Raw genomic sequence first — 13,788 nt, 5'->3', positions numbered from 1 at the left:
TGGAATTCACCTGACCCATAACTTTAAAAAGATTTTGGTTATGGGGAACACAAGGGCCGACTTTACAGGTGTGATGCAACAGGGAACTAAGAGTATTTTTAAACAAAAAAGAATGTTTATTCTATGAACCCAGTTAACATTTTATAAACATACAGTGAACATCTTAGCAACCATCGATTTCCTACATGACACCTCCCCCCAAGAAAAATAAATAAACCATCAACTTCAAGATGGTTTCATTTTTCACCTTTTCACTTTCCGTTAAGAAATATTGACAGTAAAGATAGTTTGAGTTTAACAGAATAAACATGGGAACATTTATAATATCATGGTCCATTTTAGTTCTTCTTCCTGTAACTTGTCATCACATTTGTGACAAAGCATCGGCTATCACTTTTTCTCGTCCTGCCACAGGTATTATTTTTAAATGAAATGGTGGTAACAATAAACTCCATTGAAACAGTCTTGCATTGTTATTCCGGAACCGCTCCAAAAACGTCAATGGATTATGATCAGTATATATTGTGTCAGACTGATTGCTGGTCACATAAATTTGAAGATGTTGCAAAGCCAGTGCCAAGCTCAAAGTTTCCTTCTCAATCGTTGAATACTTCCTCTGGTGAGAATTCAATTTCTTTGAAAAATAACCAATAGGCCGTTCGAGTCCGTCGTTGTCGTCTTGTAGAAGCACCTCACCTACCCCCACTACACTCGCATCAACAGCCACTTTGAATGGTTTTGTGTAATTTGGGATGGTTTACACCGAGCAATGGTTAACACAGCCTTCAGGCCGTCAAATGCCAGTTGACACTCCGCTGTCCACTTAAATCTGCTACGCTTCTTGAGCAAGTCCGTCAGTGGAGCAACCACACTGCTAAAGTTCGGCACAAACGTCCGGTAAATCGCATTATTTCCCTTCGTGTCGAGGGTATTATAAATTCCCCATTATCTTTTGTTTTCACATCCCGTGTGACCATTCGACCCAGTCCGATTGTATGGCCAACGAAAGTGACCTGGGCTTTTCCAAATTCACTTTTGGCTAGGTTTATCACCAAACCCGCCTCCTGAAGTCAATAAATAACTCCATCAGATGCTTCAAATGTTCTTTCCATGTCTGGCAAAAAATTACCAGATCGTCGATGTATACCGCACAATTGGGTAATCTGGAAACAACTTTGTTAGTTAACCGTTGAATGGGGCTGAGATGGTTTTCATGCCAAATGGCATAACTTTGAATTGGTATATACCATCTGGAGTCACAAAAGCTGAAATCTCCTTCGCCCTTTCGGAAAAAGGTACCTGCCAGTAACCATTAAGTAAATCCAGTTTGGAAATAAAAGCTGATTGTCCCACCTTCACCATGCAATCCTCCAAACGTGGGAAAGGATAAGAGTCCGTTCTTGTAACTGCATTAATCTTTCTATAGTCCACACACAACTGTTGGGTATCGTCTGGTTTTGGTACTATCACTATGGGTGAGCTCCATTGGCTGCAACCAAATTCAATTATGCCATTTTTAAGCATACTTTCAATCTCTTTGTTAACCTGTGCCAATTTTAACGGGTTAAGTCGATATGGATGTTGTTTATTTGGAACAGCATTTCCCACATCTACATCATGTATAGCCATTTTAGTACTTCCCAATATATCTCCGCAAACCTGACCATGTGATATCAATAACTCTTACAGGTCAGACCGTTTTTCCTCTGGAAGGTAACTCAATAATTTATCCCAATTTCTAAGAACATCCTGGTTATCCAATTTAATTTGAGGAATGTAAAATTCACAGTCATCTGGATTTGAGTTAGAATCATTAAAACCTCCTTTTTCTCTCCTTCCCTTTCAAAGTACCTTTTAAGCATATTCACATAACACACTCAGTGAGTTTTCCTTCTATCTGGCATTTTTACCACATAATTCACCTCGCTTAATTTCCTTTCAATCTGATAAAGTCCATAAAACCTTGCTTTTAACGGTTCACCTACCACTGGGAACAATACTAAAACTCCATCTCCACTGACAAAACTACGAACATTGAATTTTTTGTCCGCTACCCGTTTCATCACATTTTGTGCAACTTTTACATGTTGTCTGGCCAATTACCTTGCTCTATTTAATCGTTCCCTAAAATTTGACACGTAATCCAATAATGTAAGTTCCGATTTCTCACTCACCAATTTTTCCTTAATCAATTTAATTGGTCCTCTTACCTCATGACCAAAAATTAGTTCAAAAGGCCTGAATTTGGTTGACTCATTAGGTGCATCCCTAATTGCAAACAGTACAAATGGAATTCCGTTATCCCTGGATAATCTAGAGGATAAAGCCCTCAACATTGACTTTAATGTCTGATGCCACCTTTCTAATGCTCCCTGCGATTCTGGGTGGTACGCAGTTCATGATACGCAGTTGACTTAAAGTGTTTTATTCCTAAGCTATCCATGACTTCTTTGAATAACTTTGAGGTAAAATTTGATCCTTGATCTGATTGTATTTCTGTGGGTAGTTCATATCTAGTAAAGAATTGAAGTAACAACTCCACAATCTTTTTAGCTGTAATATTCCATACTGGAGTGGCCTCTGGAAACCTAGTAGACACATCCATTATAGTCAAAAGATATTGATTCCCACTTTTCGTTTTAGGAAGCGGTCCTACGCAATCAATTAGTACCCTTGTAAAAGGTTCCTCAAATGCTGTAATGGGTATTAAGGGCGCTAGTTTTATCACTGCTTGAGGTTTCCCTATCACTTGACATGTGTGACATGATCAACAAAATTTAACTACAACTTTATGTAGTCCAGGTCAATCAAAATGTTTTTGGATTTTTGCTTGAGTTTTCCTTACTCCCAAATGACCTCCCACTGGTACCTCATTTGCTACTTGCAACCTACCAGCCATACCACTTGATGAACTTCTGCCCACTTTTCATCCGCCTGCATATGTAAAGGTCTCCATTTTCTCATCAAGACATCACTTTTACGGTAATAACACTCTGGTATACACTCAGATTCCTCTTCCGTGTATGCTTTCTGATACATCCGTTTTATTTCTACATCTTTCTGTTGTAACTTCATCAATTTTCCTGAACTAAAAATATCCGCCTCATCCTCCACCTGTTCTTTTCCAACCATCTAATCAAAAATCGTTCCTGATAATTACACTTCAACTTTATTTCGGATTTCTCCTCTTGTCTTAACCTGTGACTTTGCGACCTGGTTACTACACAATCCAGAAAAATCCCAGGATATTCATCCTTCAACACTTCAGTTGTCGGATTTTCCGCTGGCTTATCCACAACAGTAGGCATCACTCCCACCTGCGATCCAGCTATATCATTACCCAAGATAAACTGTATTCCTTGACAAGATAGTTTCTCTATTACTCCTACTACCACTTCACCACTCTTCACTGGACTTTCCAACCTTACCTTATATAATGGAACACTACTCTTCTCATCCTGAATTCCACACATTACCACCTTTTCTGGCAACATTCCTCCCATACTACATAACCCCTCATCTCTTACCATCAAAGATTGACTAGCTCCCGTTTCTCTTAAAATTGTAACTTCTTTACCAACTCCTCCTGATACACATGAGTAAACTTTACCCACACAAGTAAATTCTTTAAAGAGATTTGGCACCTTTCTATCAATCACTTCTTGATCAGGCTGTACAATCATTTGCACCTCCTTCGCTTCACTTGGGCTTTCCTTTACCACTTTAACAAACCCCACTGTCTTATCCTGTTTTACCACATCAGCCTTCCCAGTGCTTTTCTTCCATCCCCAACACTGTGACTTTACATGGCCTAGTTTATTACAGTGAAAACATTTGAAACTTTTCATGTCTCTTCCACCCTTCTGGATTTCCTTTTTAATCTGAGGTACACTCTCCTTATTATCTCCCATCAGATCACCTTTACCTTTACCACTTGAGTATTTCCCATGTCCCCAGTTTCTATCCCTCACAGGCTGAAACTGATGACGGAAACCAAACTTTGATTCATGAACTAATTCATAATCATCTGCCATTTCTGCTGCTAACCTCACAATTTTAACCCTCTGCTCTTCCACATGAGTTCTCACTACATCAGGAATTGAATTTTTAAACTCCTCCAAAAGTATAATTTCTCTGAGAGCTTCATATATTTTCAAAATCCTTATCCACCTATCAAAATTACTGTGATCCTTTCAAACGCCATGTATGTTTGACCAGGTTCTTTCCTTAAATTTCTAAAACTTTGTCGGTAGGCTTCAGACACTAGTTCATATGCACCTAAGATGGATTTTTTCACCTCCTTATACGTCTCAGATACCTCCTCTGATAGTGATGCAAACACTTCACTAGCTCTACCTACCAACTTTGTTTGAATCAGTAATACCTACATGTCCTGTGGCCATTTGTTTCGCTACTTTCTCAAATGAAATGAAAAAAGCTTCTACCTCCTTCTCATCAAGCCTTGGCAATGCGTGGACATACTTAAATAGATCCCCACCAAGCCTTCGACTACGAAGCTCTTTCTCTTTATCCTCATCACTCTCCTCCAACTGTATGTTTCGCTTTACATCTGCCAATTTTAACTGACAGTCATATTTCATGGCCATTTTCTGAAGTTCAAACTCTCTTTTTCTTTTTCCATGATCTGTATTTCCCTTTCTCTTTCTTTTTGTTCTGCTAGGGCCATTCTTTTTTTTCTCCTTTCTTCTCTCTCCTTTTCTTTTTCCTCGCTATCTCTTTCTCTCTCTTTTACTTTTTCCTCTCGATCATATTCAAGCTGCTTTAATTCTTTTTCATGTTCAAGTTGCTTAATCTGCAACTGAATCTTTGCCATGTCCAATGAGTCAGACTGTATCTCAGGCAATTTTAAATGCTCAGCTACCACGGTAAGCACCTCTTCTTTTCGCATGCTGTCAGGTAACGATAGCTGCACTGTTTTTGCCAAATCTTAAAGCCTTCTTTTAGTCTCTGTTCGTAAGGTATTGCATGTGACCTTCCCCACCCCTAAAAACTTCCGAGCCTCTGAAAGAGCCATTGTCCACAACACACTCCCTACTTAAACTGAAATACCACGCCTGAAAAGCAACCACAAATATGCTCACCCCTCATTGTCTTTAAGTTCACTAAGCCACCCAATAGAAAGACTTTTATCCCTCTCGAGCCCCCAATTTGTTATGGTCCAGGGTTTAGAGAACCCTAAAATGTATCATGGCGTTCACCTGACACACAACTTTAAATAGAATTTGGTTATGGGGGACACAAGGACCCACTTTACAGGTGATGCAACAGGGAACTAAGAGTATTTTTAAACAAAAAGCAATGTTTATTCTATGAACCCAGTTTACATTTTATAACCATACAGTGAACGTCTTAGCAACCATCGATTCAAATGCACCCCCAAAGAATAAAGTACCCTATAAGACATCCATAAGACAAAAACCCTTTTTTAACAGAAGGACAGCAGGTTTAAATTCTCTACTGAGAGCAGTTACCATTTTGAAATCACCAAATGAACATCCTTTAGCTTGCAGAGATCCATACACATCTTGCTGCGACTGCAGCTTCTCTTTAGGGCAGCACGGTAGCATTGTGGATAGCACAATTGCTTCACAGCTCCAGGGTCCCAGGTTCGATTCCGGCTTGGGTCACTGTCTGTGCGGAGTCTGCACATCCTCCCCGTGTGTGCGTGGGTTTCCTCCGGGTGCTCCGGTTTCCTGCCACAGTCCAAAGATGTGCAGGTTAGGTGGATTGGCCATGATAAATTGCCCATAGTGTCCAAAATTGCCCTTAGTGTTGGGTGGGGTTACTGGGTTATGGGGATAGGGTGGAGGTGTTGACCTTGGGTAGGGTGCTCTTTCCAAGAGCCGGTGCAGACTCGATGGGCCGAATGGCCTCCTTCTGCACTGTAAATTCGATGAAATCTAAAACGAAACTAAACAGAGCCACAAAGCAGCTTTTCAGCTTAAAAATAAAGTGAAAGACAGAAAGACAGCTCAGCTCCACCCACACTGACATCACTGGTGCCATTTGAGAAACACACATTTCTTAAAGGGACTCCTACATGACAACCTGAACAATATGCAGGCTTGGACTGACAAGTGGCAAGTTACATTCGCCCCACACAAGTGCCAGGCAATGACCATCTCCTACAAGAGAGGATCTAACCACCACCCCTTAACATTCATTGGAATTACCATCGCTGCACCCCCACTGAACTGCACTAGCCATATTAATACTGTGGCTACCAGGGCAGGTGAAAGACTATAATAATAATAATCTTTATTGTCACAAGTAGGCTTACATTAACAATGCAATGAAGTTACTGTGAAAAGCTCCTAGTCACCACATTTTGGCACACATTCGGGTACACAGATGGAGAATTCAGACTATCCACTTCGTCTAACAGGAATCCCACGGTGAGTAACTCACCTCCTGACCCCCCAAAACGTGTTCACCATCTACAAGGCACAAGTCAGGAGCCTAATGGAATGCTCTCCACTTGCCTGGATGAGTTCAGCTCCAACAACACTCAAGAAACTCAACACTATCCAAGACAAAGCAGCCGCTTAATTGCTCCTCCTTCCACAAACATTCAAACCCTCCACCACCGACGAACAATGGCAGCTGTGTGTACCATCTGTCAGGTGGGTGTACCTTTAAGAAATGGGTGTTCATCAAATAGCTGCAGTGATGTCAGTGTGTGGGTGGAGCTAGGCTGTCTGTCTTTCGCTTTCGTTTTTGAGCTGGCAGTTGCAGTGTGCTTTTGGTTTCGTTTTCATAGGTGGAAAGCTGCATGACAAGCAAGCAGCTGTATAATGATCTCTCTCTCTACAAGCTAAGGAATGTCTCCAGATATTGATGATTTCAAAGTAATACCTGTGTCTGTAGAGCATTTAAACATGCTGTCTTTATTTTTAAAAAGATTTAACTTATAGATGTTGTTTGGGAAGATATTACGGGTCATCTATAGTGTATTGTATCTTTTGGGGTGTGGTCAGGATTGGTAATTGATAAACTGTTTACTGTGTGTTTATAAACTATTAACTGGATTCATAGAATAAACATTGTTTTGTTTTAAACATACTTTAGCTCTCTGTTGCACCACACCTGTAAAGTGGGCCCTTGTGCTCCCCATAACCAAAATCTATTTAAAGTTGTGGGTCAGGTGAACTCCATGATATACTTTGGTTTTCTCTAAACCCTGACCCATAATCCATCTACTTAGTGTACTGCTGTAACTCACCAATGTTCCTTAGACATCACCTTACAAACCCACGATCATTCCCATCTAGAAGGACAAGAGCAGCAGATACCTGGGAACCCCATCACTTGGAGGTTCCCCTCCAAGTCACTCACCATCCTGACTTGGAAATATATCGCCGTTCCTTCACTGTCGCTGGGTCAAAATCCTGAAACTCCCTCCCTAAAAGCACAGTGGGTGTACCTACACCTCAACGACTGGAGTAGTTCAAGAACGCAACTCACCACCCCCCTCCTGATGGGCAACTAGGGATGGGCAATAAATGCTGGCCTAACCAGCGACGCCCACATCCCGTAAATGAATTTTTAAAAAATCACTCTCATTCGTCTAAACTGCAGAGAATAAAGGCCCATTCTATTTGATCTTTCCCGAGAGGATAATTCCTCCATCCCAGGAATTATGGGCTGGATTCTCTGTCAGTGGGATCTTCCATTTCGCCGGTAATGCACTCAGGCTCGAGGATTTCCCAAAGGTGTGGGGGTGTCCACATAGGAAACCCCACTGGCTGACTGAAGTGTAACACTTCCCAGCCTCTCACCATTTAAGAACTCTTCGGGCGGATTCCCCGTCTTGCCGGTGGCCAGTGGGGTTTCCCACTGTGGGCAGCCCCCATGCCGTCAGGAACCCCCGGGATGCCGGTACAACGGAGAATCCCGACGGCGGAGAATTCAAAGTGGATAAACTCACATTTCTTTTGTATTCCATCTGACAAATCTTTGCCTACTGACTTAACCTCTCCAAATCCTCTTGAAACATCTTTGCGTTTTGCTCACAACTCACACTTACACCTAATTTTGTGCAGTCTTCAAAATTTGAAGTGGGCTGGATTCTCCATTGCCCGATGCTGATATCGTAACCGCCAATCGGCGGAAAATCCCTTCCGATGCCCAAATCGAGGGCGGCACCGGTTTGACGCTGGTTTTCTATTCTCCACCCTTCCAAAATGGCGTCGCGTGCCATTGGAATGGCTTTGGCACATCATCGAAAGGCCCTCCCTCGATGCTCCACCCCCGATGAGCTGAGTTCTCGACCATGCGGGGACGTGCGGTCTCAGCGATTGGGAACCCGGCGTGGCGGCATGGACTGTGTCCAGCGCCACCACAGTTGGCGGGAGCTGAGCTGCTGGTTGGGGGGGCATCTGCGAGGGCTGGGGGACTGGTGGGGGATGGCCAGGGGGGCAGTATTTGGCCGCGCCGGGTTCCCAATCGCTCTGCCCGGTGTGATCTGGATCACTTATTGCTCATTTATATACCCTGACACCCGATTCCACCGGCACCCGGAACTTAATGGTTGCACCCGGGAGACCTCATGATGACATTTAGTACCGCTCTACACAAACGTGAAACAGGTGTAATGACATTGGGGGCGGGAGGGGGGTCTCCCAATCCATTGGAGACTCCTAAGTGATTGGGGACAAGATAAGGTGGTACTCCTGAACTCCCCCTGACATCTGGGCACCCTGGAAGTGCCACCCAGGCACCTTGGCAGTGCCGCTGACACCCTGCCAGGCTGACAGTGTCAAGGTGCCCAGGTTCCAGGTTGGCAATGTCAGGGGCCAGGACCATGGGGGCCTTGCCACTTGGAAGGGGTGTCAGGGAGCATTCCTGGGGGCCTCCCCAAGGTAGAGGGGTGAGGGACGGTGCTGTAGCCGCTGGGAAACACCCCGATAATCGCGCATGACAGCTGACTTTAGTTTCTAGCCACTGAATAGCGCTCATAATTGGCAGCGCATAAATGCTCATTATTGCCTCTAAAAAAAGTATATATTTTTAATGCAAGTAGCACTTTCACACTAGTAATAAATTTGAAAACTTACCTGTCTCAATCATTTCACGTTCCTTATAAAAAGGGAGCAGCAATCGTACACAGAGGGTCATGAGTACAACCGCCAGGATTGTCATTAATCTCATTTTGAAGGATGAGGTCAAACCTAGACATGTGGAGAAAAACAAAGTTACACAGCCTGCAAATATTTCAAATTTGTTATTGCATTAGATAAGCAGGTTAAGGACAGCCCAAGGCCTTTATTAACATGGGAGCAAGGTGGGGGCGGGTGAGGCGGGGAGAACCACGGTGCCCCCTGAAGTCCAGCCTAATGTCTTTATTTAGCGAATAATGTGAATTAGAATCATTTTCCATAGCCTTGAGGTACATTAAGTTGAAATTAACTTACCGATTGACAATCATAAGAGTAATTAAAATTGGATTCAGTGGTGATAAAAATTTGTTGTTAACTCATTTAAATTTGATCCCCAGTATTTTGAAACATTCACGCCTCAATTTTAAGTCTGTTAACACCTCTGTTAAAATTGTAAGTAGCAGAATTTTATGTGAATATATTATCGCATAAGGCAATTTAAAGTTTAATGTTTGAATTTATTTTTTTCAACACAAGAAGACAGCACCTTCCTATGTCAAAATAATTCTTGCTCGATCTGTTCCCAAACCATGAAATATTCTTTATAGTGTTAGCTGCTCACAGTTGAAAGGTCACTGGGCTGGAATGAGCTGGAAAAACAATTGCGAGTTTCATGGAGTTTGCTGTTATTATTGTGACGATCACCCAGCAACTCACATCTCAACCTTTTGGCTAAGATCAGACATAGGGTCAAGCACAAGATCAGGTGTAATGTCTATTCTTGTCAGCTTGCATCTAATATGTCTCTTTTGTGGGCTCATTAATTGGATTCAATTTGAATATGAATTGATGAATTGATTTTTGGAACAAGCAAGGAGATAGATTAGGGGCTTGTTCTGACTACTCTGTGCATTGGCTTTGGAACGCTGAGAAAGGAATTTTTTTTTAAGCTTGTGGAGGTGACGAGTTACCCTGAAATTTGTGAACTGCCACAAGTAACTGGATGATGCGCTCCTCTATTAGCCTTGCAAATGTGCCCCCCCCACACACACACACATTTCTGCTTTAATTGCTAACTAAACTCACCACAGAAAGTTAAGGTAAGTGCTTAGCAGGGTAAGTACCCGTTTAATGATAATATTTATATTCCAGCAATTTTGTCCACCTCTCTAGCCTAGAAAGGGAACAATTGAAACTATGGAATCGCATTCCAGCCGGGCAGTAAATGTGATTTTTTAATTAATTTTTTGTTACTTTTCCATTCTGGTTCTATTCCCCTCTCTCAATCCAATATTTCTTCCCCTCTCTTTACTTATTTTATTGCACTCTGATTTGAGCCTAATTCCACCCCCCAACTCACCCACCCCCACACCATTTCCCTCCCCATTTTCCCTCCCTATTTTCTAAATCTCGGTGAATGGGGCAGCATGGTGGTGCGGTGGTGAACACTGCTGCCTCATGACGCCAAGGACCCAGGTTCGATCCTGGGTCACTGTCCGTGTGGAGTTTGCACATTCTCCCCGTGTCTGCGTGGGTTTCATCCCCACAACCCAAATCTGTGCCGGTAGGATTGGCCACGTTAAATCACCCCTTAATTGGAAAAAGAATTGAGTACTCTAAACTTAGGTTAGGAGATAAACTGTTGGCCCCATGGTTTATCAAGGTCCCAGATATCTATTGCCCTTGCAAGTTTATCAGCACGCACTTACAACCACTTACAGTGCAGATAGGTTTTGAGCTGAAGCACGAGTGAAAGTCTAATTAATGAAACATTCCGGAGGACTGCTGTGCTCCTGAAAATTTGTTGTTGCCAATGGCTTGTACAATAGTTTAATCTGAGGGCAACTAAAGCTATGGGGTAAATAGAGCACGACACTAGCCAATGTTCTTTATAATAATAATCTTTTATTGTCACAAGTATGAAGTTTCTGTGAGAAGCCACTCGTCGCCACGTTCTGGTGCCTGTTTGGGTAAGCTGGTACAGGAATTGAACCAACGCTGCTGGTCTTGCTCTGCATTACAGACCAGCTGTCTAGCCCACTGAGCTAAACCAGCCCATACTCTGTCATTCTTGTCTTTTCACAGATGGCAAAGAGCATCCATGCCAGAGCTCCTGAGAGACCAATCATTCACATTCATAAATGTGTAATGGAACAATGAAATGGGGAGCAATCTCCAGAGAACATGTTGACCCATCTTCTTTTCCACTGCATCAGTAAGTTCAAGAAATCATTTGTGAAAAATAGATGTTTACACTTTAAAGATGTCCACAAAGCATTTAAAATAAGATGAAGTGATTGTCTTTGCAATTCAACCAATGTCATGCCGTCCTGCATTCAAAGTCATTCATTGCACTAAAGTATTGAAATATCCAATCATTTTAAGCACTAAATGTAGTAATTTAGTGTCAAAAATGTGAATGAGCTGCTAATTTGAATTAAGCAAATTAGAATGAAGAGCAGTTATAATTAGCCACAAAAAAGTCTAAATAAAGATTGAGTAAAAATAATAATCACTTATTTTCACAAGTAGGCTTCAATGAAGTTACTGTGAAACATTCATAGTCAGCACATTCTGGCGCCTGTTCGGGGAGGCCAGTATGGGAATTGAACCTGTGCTGCTGGCATTGGTCTACATTACAAGCCAGCTATTTAGCCCACTGTGCTAAATCAGCCCCTATTAAGCTTTCAATAATATTATAAGCCATGTTGTTATCTTAAACATTAAAAATAATAGCATCTGTCAGAGGCAAAATCTGAACTAGATTCCAGAATAATACTAACCAGATTGCAAGTCGTTTTGATTTCTTTGGCTTTCTGTGCAGCTGTGGCTCTCGCAAGACAGATATCCTTCGAGTTGCCCTTTCACGTTGCCTAAATGTCTTGACTTTTTAAACATCCTTCATGCTCTGTTACCCGAGCTTTTCAGAAAGTGTTGTCAAAGTGCCATGAGTGCTCACATAGACCCTACAAACCAAAGTCAGAGTCAGACTCATTGCTACTGACGTCAAAAAAGAGCAGTGTAGTCAAAATTACCAGCTTAAAATAATAATGGTCAGGCGTGTTCTTTGTACTTGATGTTTATGTATAACTTTCTAACTTTTGAGATTGACCGATTCAACTGGTTTGCGAAGAAGCATTTTTCAATACAGATGAATTCCTTTTTTAAACTAAGCCAGTTTTCATATTGTTTGAAGATTGTGCTCATGATGCCTAACCTAACCTGATCATCCATACCCAGTTCGGCTACAAGCCCACCTGAAAATATATCACCTTTAATCTCCACAGACAAATCATTCTGCTCCAGGGCCTTACATCTTAGCAAGGAAACATTCCAAATTACGTGCTCTGGATCTTACAGATTTCCTTTAAGTCTCGTTCCTGTCTCCCACCCTTTTCACCTTTCATGCTAATTTTGATGAGGGGTTTCTGGATTTCATTGGATTTCAAAATTGAAGCCATCTGCTCAGCTATCTTTCATTACTTAATAAATACTTATTAGACAATCACCTGTCAAATTGTAAATCAGTGCCAGTGAATAAACACAATGTCCTACAACATAGAACATTTGAAGTGTCAATATGCAGAACCACGTAAAAAAACAGGTACAGTTTCATTGCATGCAATGAGTATTAGAAAGAAAAGAATGAAGAATTTGCATTTAAATAGCACATCTCATGATCTCAGGTCCACCTTCTTTCTTCAATAGTGGGTCAGTGATATTGGGCACCTTTTCAATATGGCACCCAGATAGCATTGCAGATTATGTGCCTTCAGACCTGCCCCATCATGGAATACAGTGCAAAACACCTGACTGCATAATTAATAAGGTCGGGGTCGGAAGATTTGCCATGTTTTCCCGCTTGCCTCTGTGGTGGGAAACACTCCTCGTTGCTGCCCTCACTACAGGTTTTAGTCCTCAGATGCGAGAATTCTGCCCCAAGTCTTTTTTAACCACGAGAACTATTTAGGCATGTTCAGTAAATGATGCAAGCTAGGTGCCGTCTCTATGCTTAGTACACATTGCTGCTCAACACCATACTGAGCCTGGAACTGTGTGGGCAGTACTGTACCATTAGCCCTATATTAACCATCTATGTGCCAGACCCTTATACTTTCACAAGCACCCACAAGAGCAATGCAAAAATAACCAGATCATCTGGTTCAGTGGTATTTGCCAAGCGATGACTACTGCCCAAAATACCGGGGAGAATTCTCCTGTTCCTCCTACAATAGCATTGCGGGATTGCTTATCTTCTCCCTGAGAGGACAGATGGGGCCTTTGTTTACCATCGAGTTTCTACTATGTAAGTCCTTCCTGTTTATTTCCTTTGTTCCCATTTTTAAAAATGTTATTTTATTATTTTGGCCTGTGTACTCATAATCGGATTGTGCCTTGAAGCAAAAGACTCAAAGTTGAAACAGCCTGCTTGCCAGGACACTGTGTTCCCAGATTTTTTATTTTGGAGAGGAGAAGCCAGACTCCTTGCCACCAAGTGGACCTTAGGAACGGGTTTTGGAAGAAGTCGGATCGATTAGTTAATTGGCAACTGTGGATTAAGCAGGGACAGTGTACTGCTGACAATGGTCAGGGACAGTGTACTGCTGACAACAGTCAGGGACAGTGTACTGCCTGACAATGGTCAGACATTGGCTCCTGCATGATTCTT

General features: G+C 42.1%; 1 protein-coding gene across 1 annotated transcript in view; it reads right to left on the bottom strand.

Moving 5' to 3' along the window:
• Window positions 1–12,580, bottom strand: part of tpo (thyroid peroxidase) — a 92,253-nt gene extending 79,673 nt beyond the window's left edge. Inside the window, exons 1-2 of the mRNA XM_072500543.1 lie at window positions 12,478–12,580; window positions 9,078–9,191 (exon numbers count right to left, since the gene is read on the bottom strand). Coding sequence (XP_072356644.1) covers window positions 9,078–9,191; window positions 12,478–12,580 — 217 coding nt within the window. The remainder of the gene's footprint in view (window positions 1–9,077; window positions 9,192–12,477) is intronic.
• Window positions 12,581–13,788: the final 1,208 nt, after the last annotated feature.

The sequence above is a fragment of the Scyliorhinus torazame genome, chromosome 4 (genome assembly GCF_047496885.1).
Source record: "Scyliorhinus torazame isolate Kashiwa2021f chromosome 4, sScyTor2.1, whole genome shotgun sequence".
NCBI classification, from domain to species: Eukaryota; Metazoa; Chordata; class Chondrichthyes; order Carcharhiniformes; family Scyliorhinidae; genus Scyliorhinus; species Scyliorhinus torazame.
This window is presented reverse-complemented; position numbering and strand designations above follow the sequence as displayed.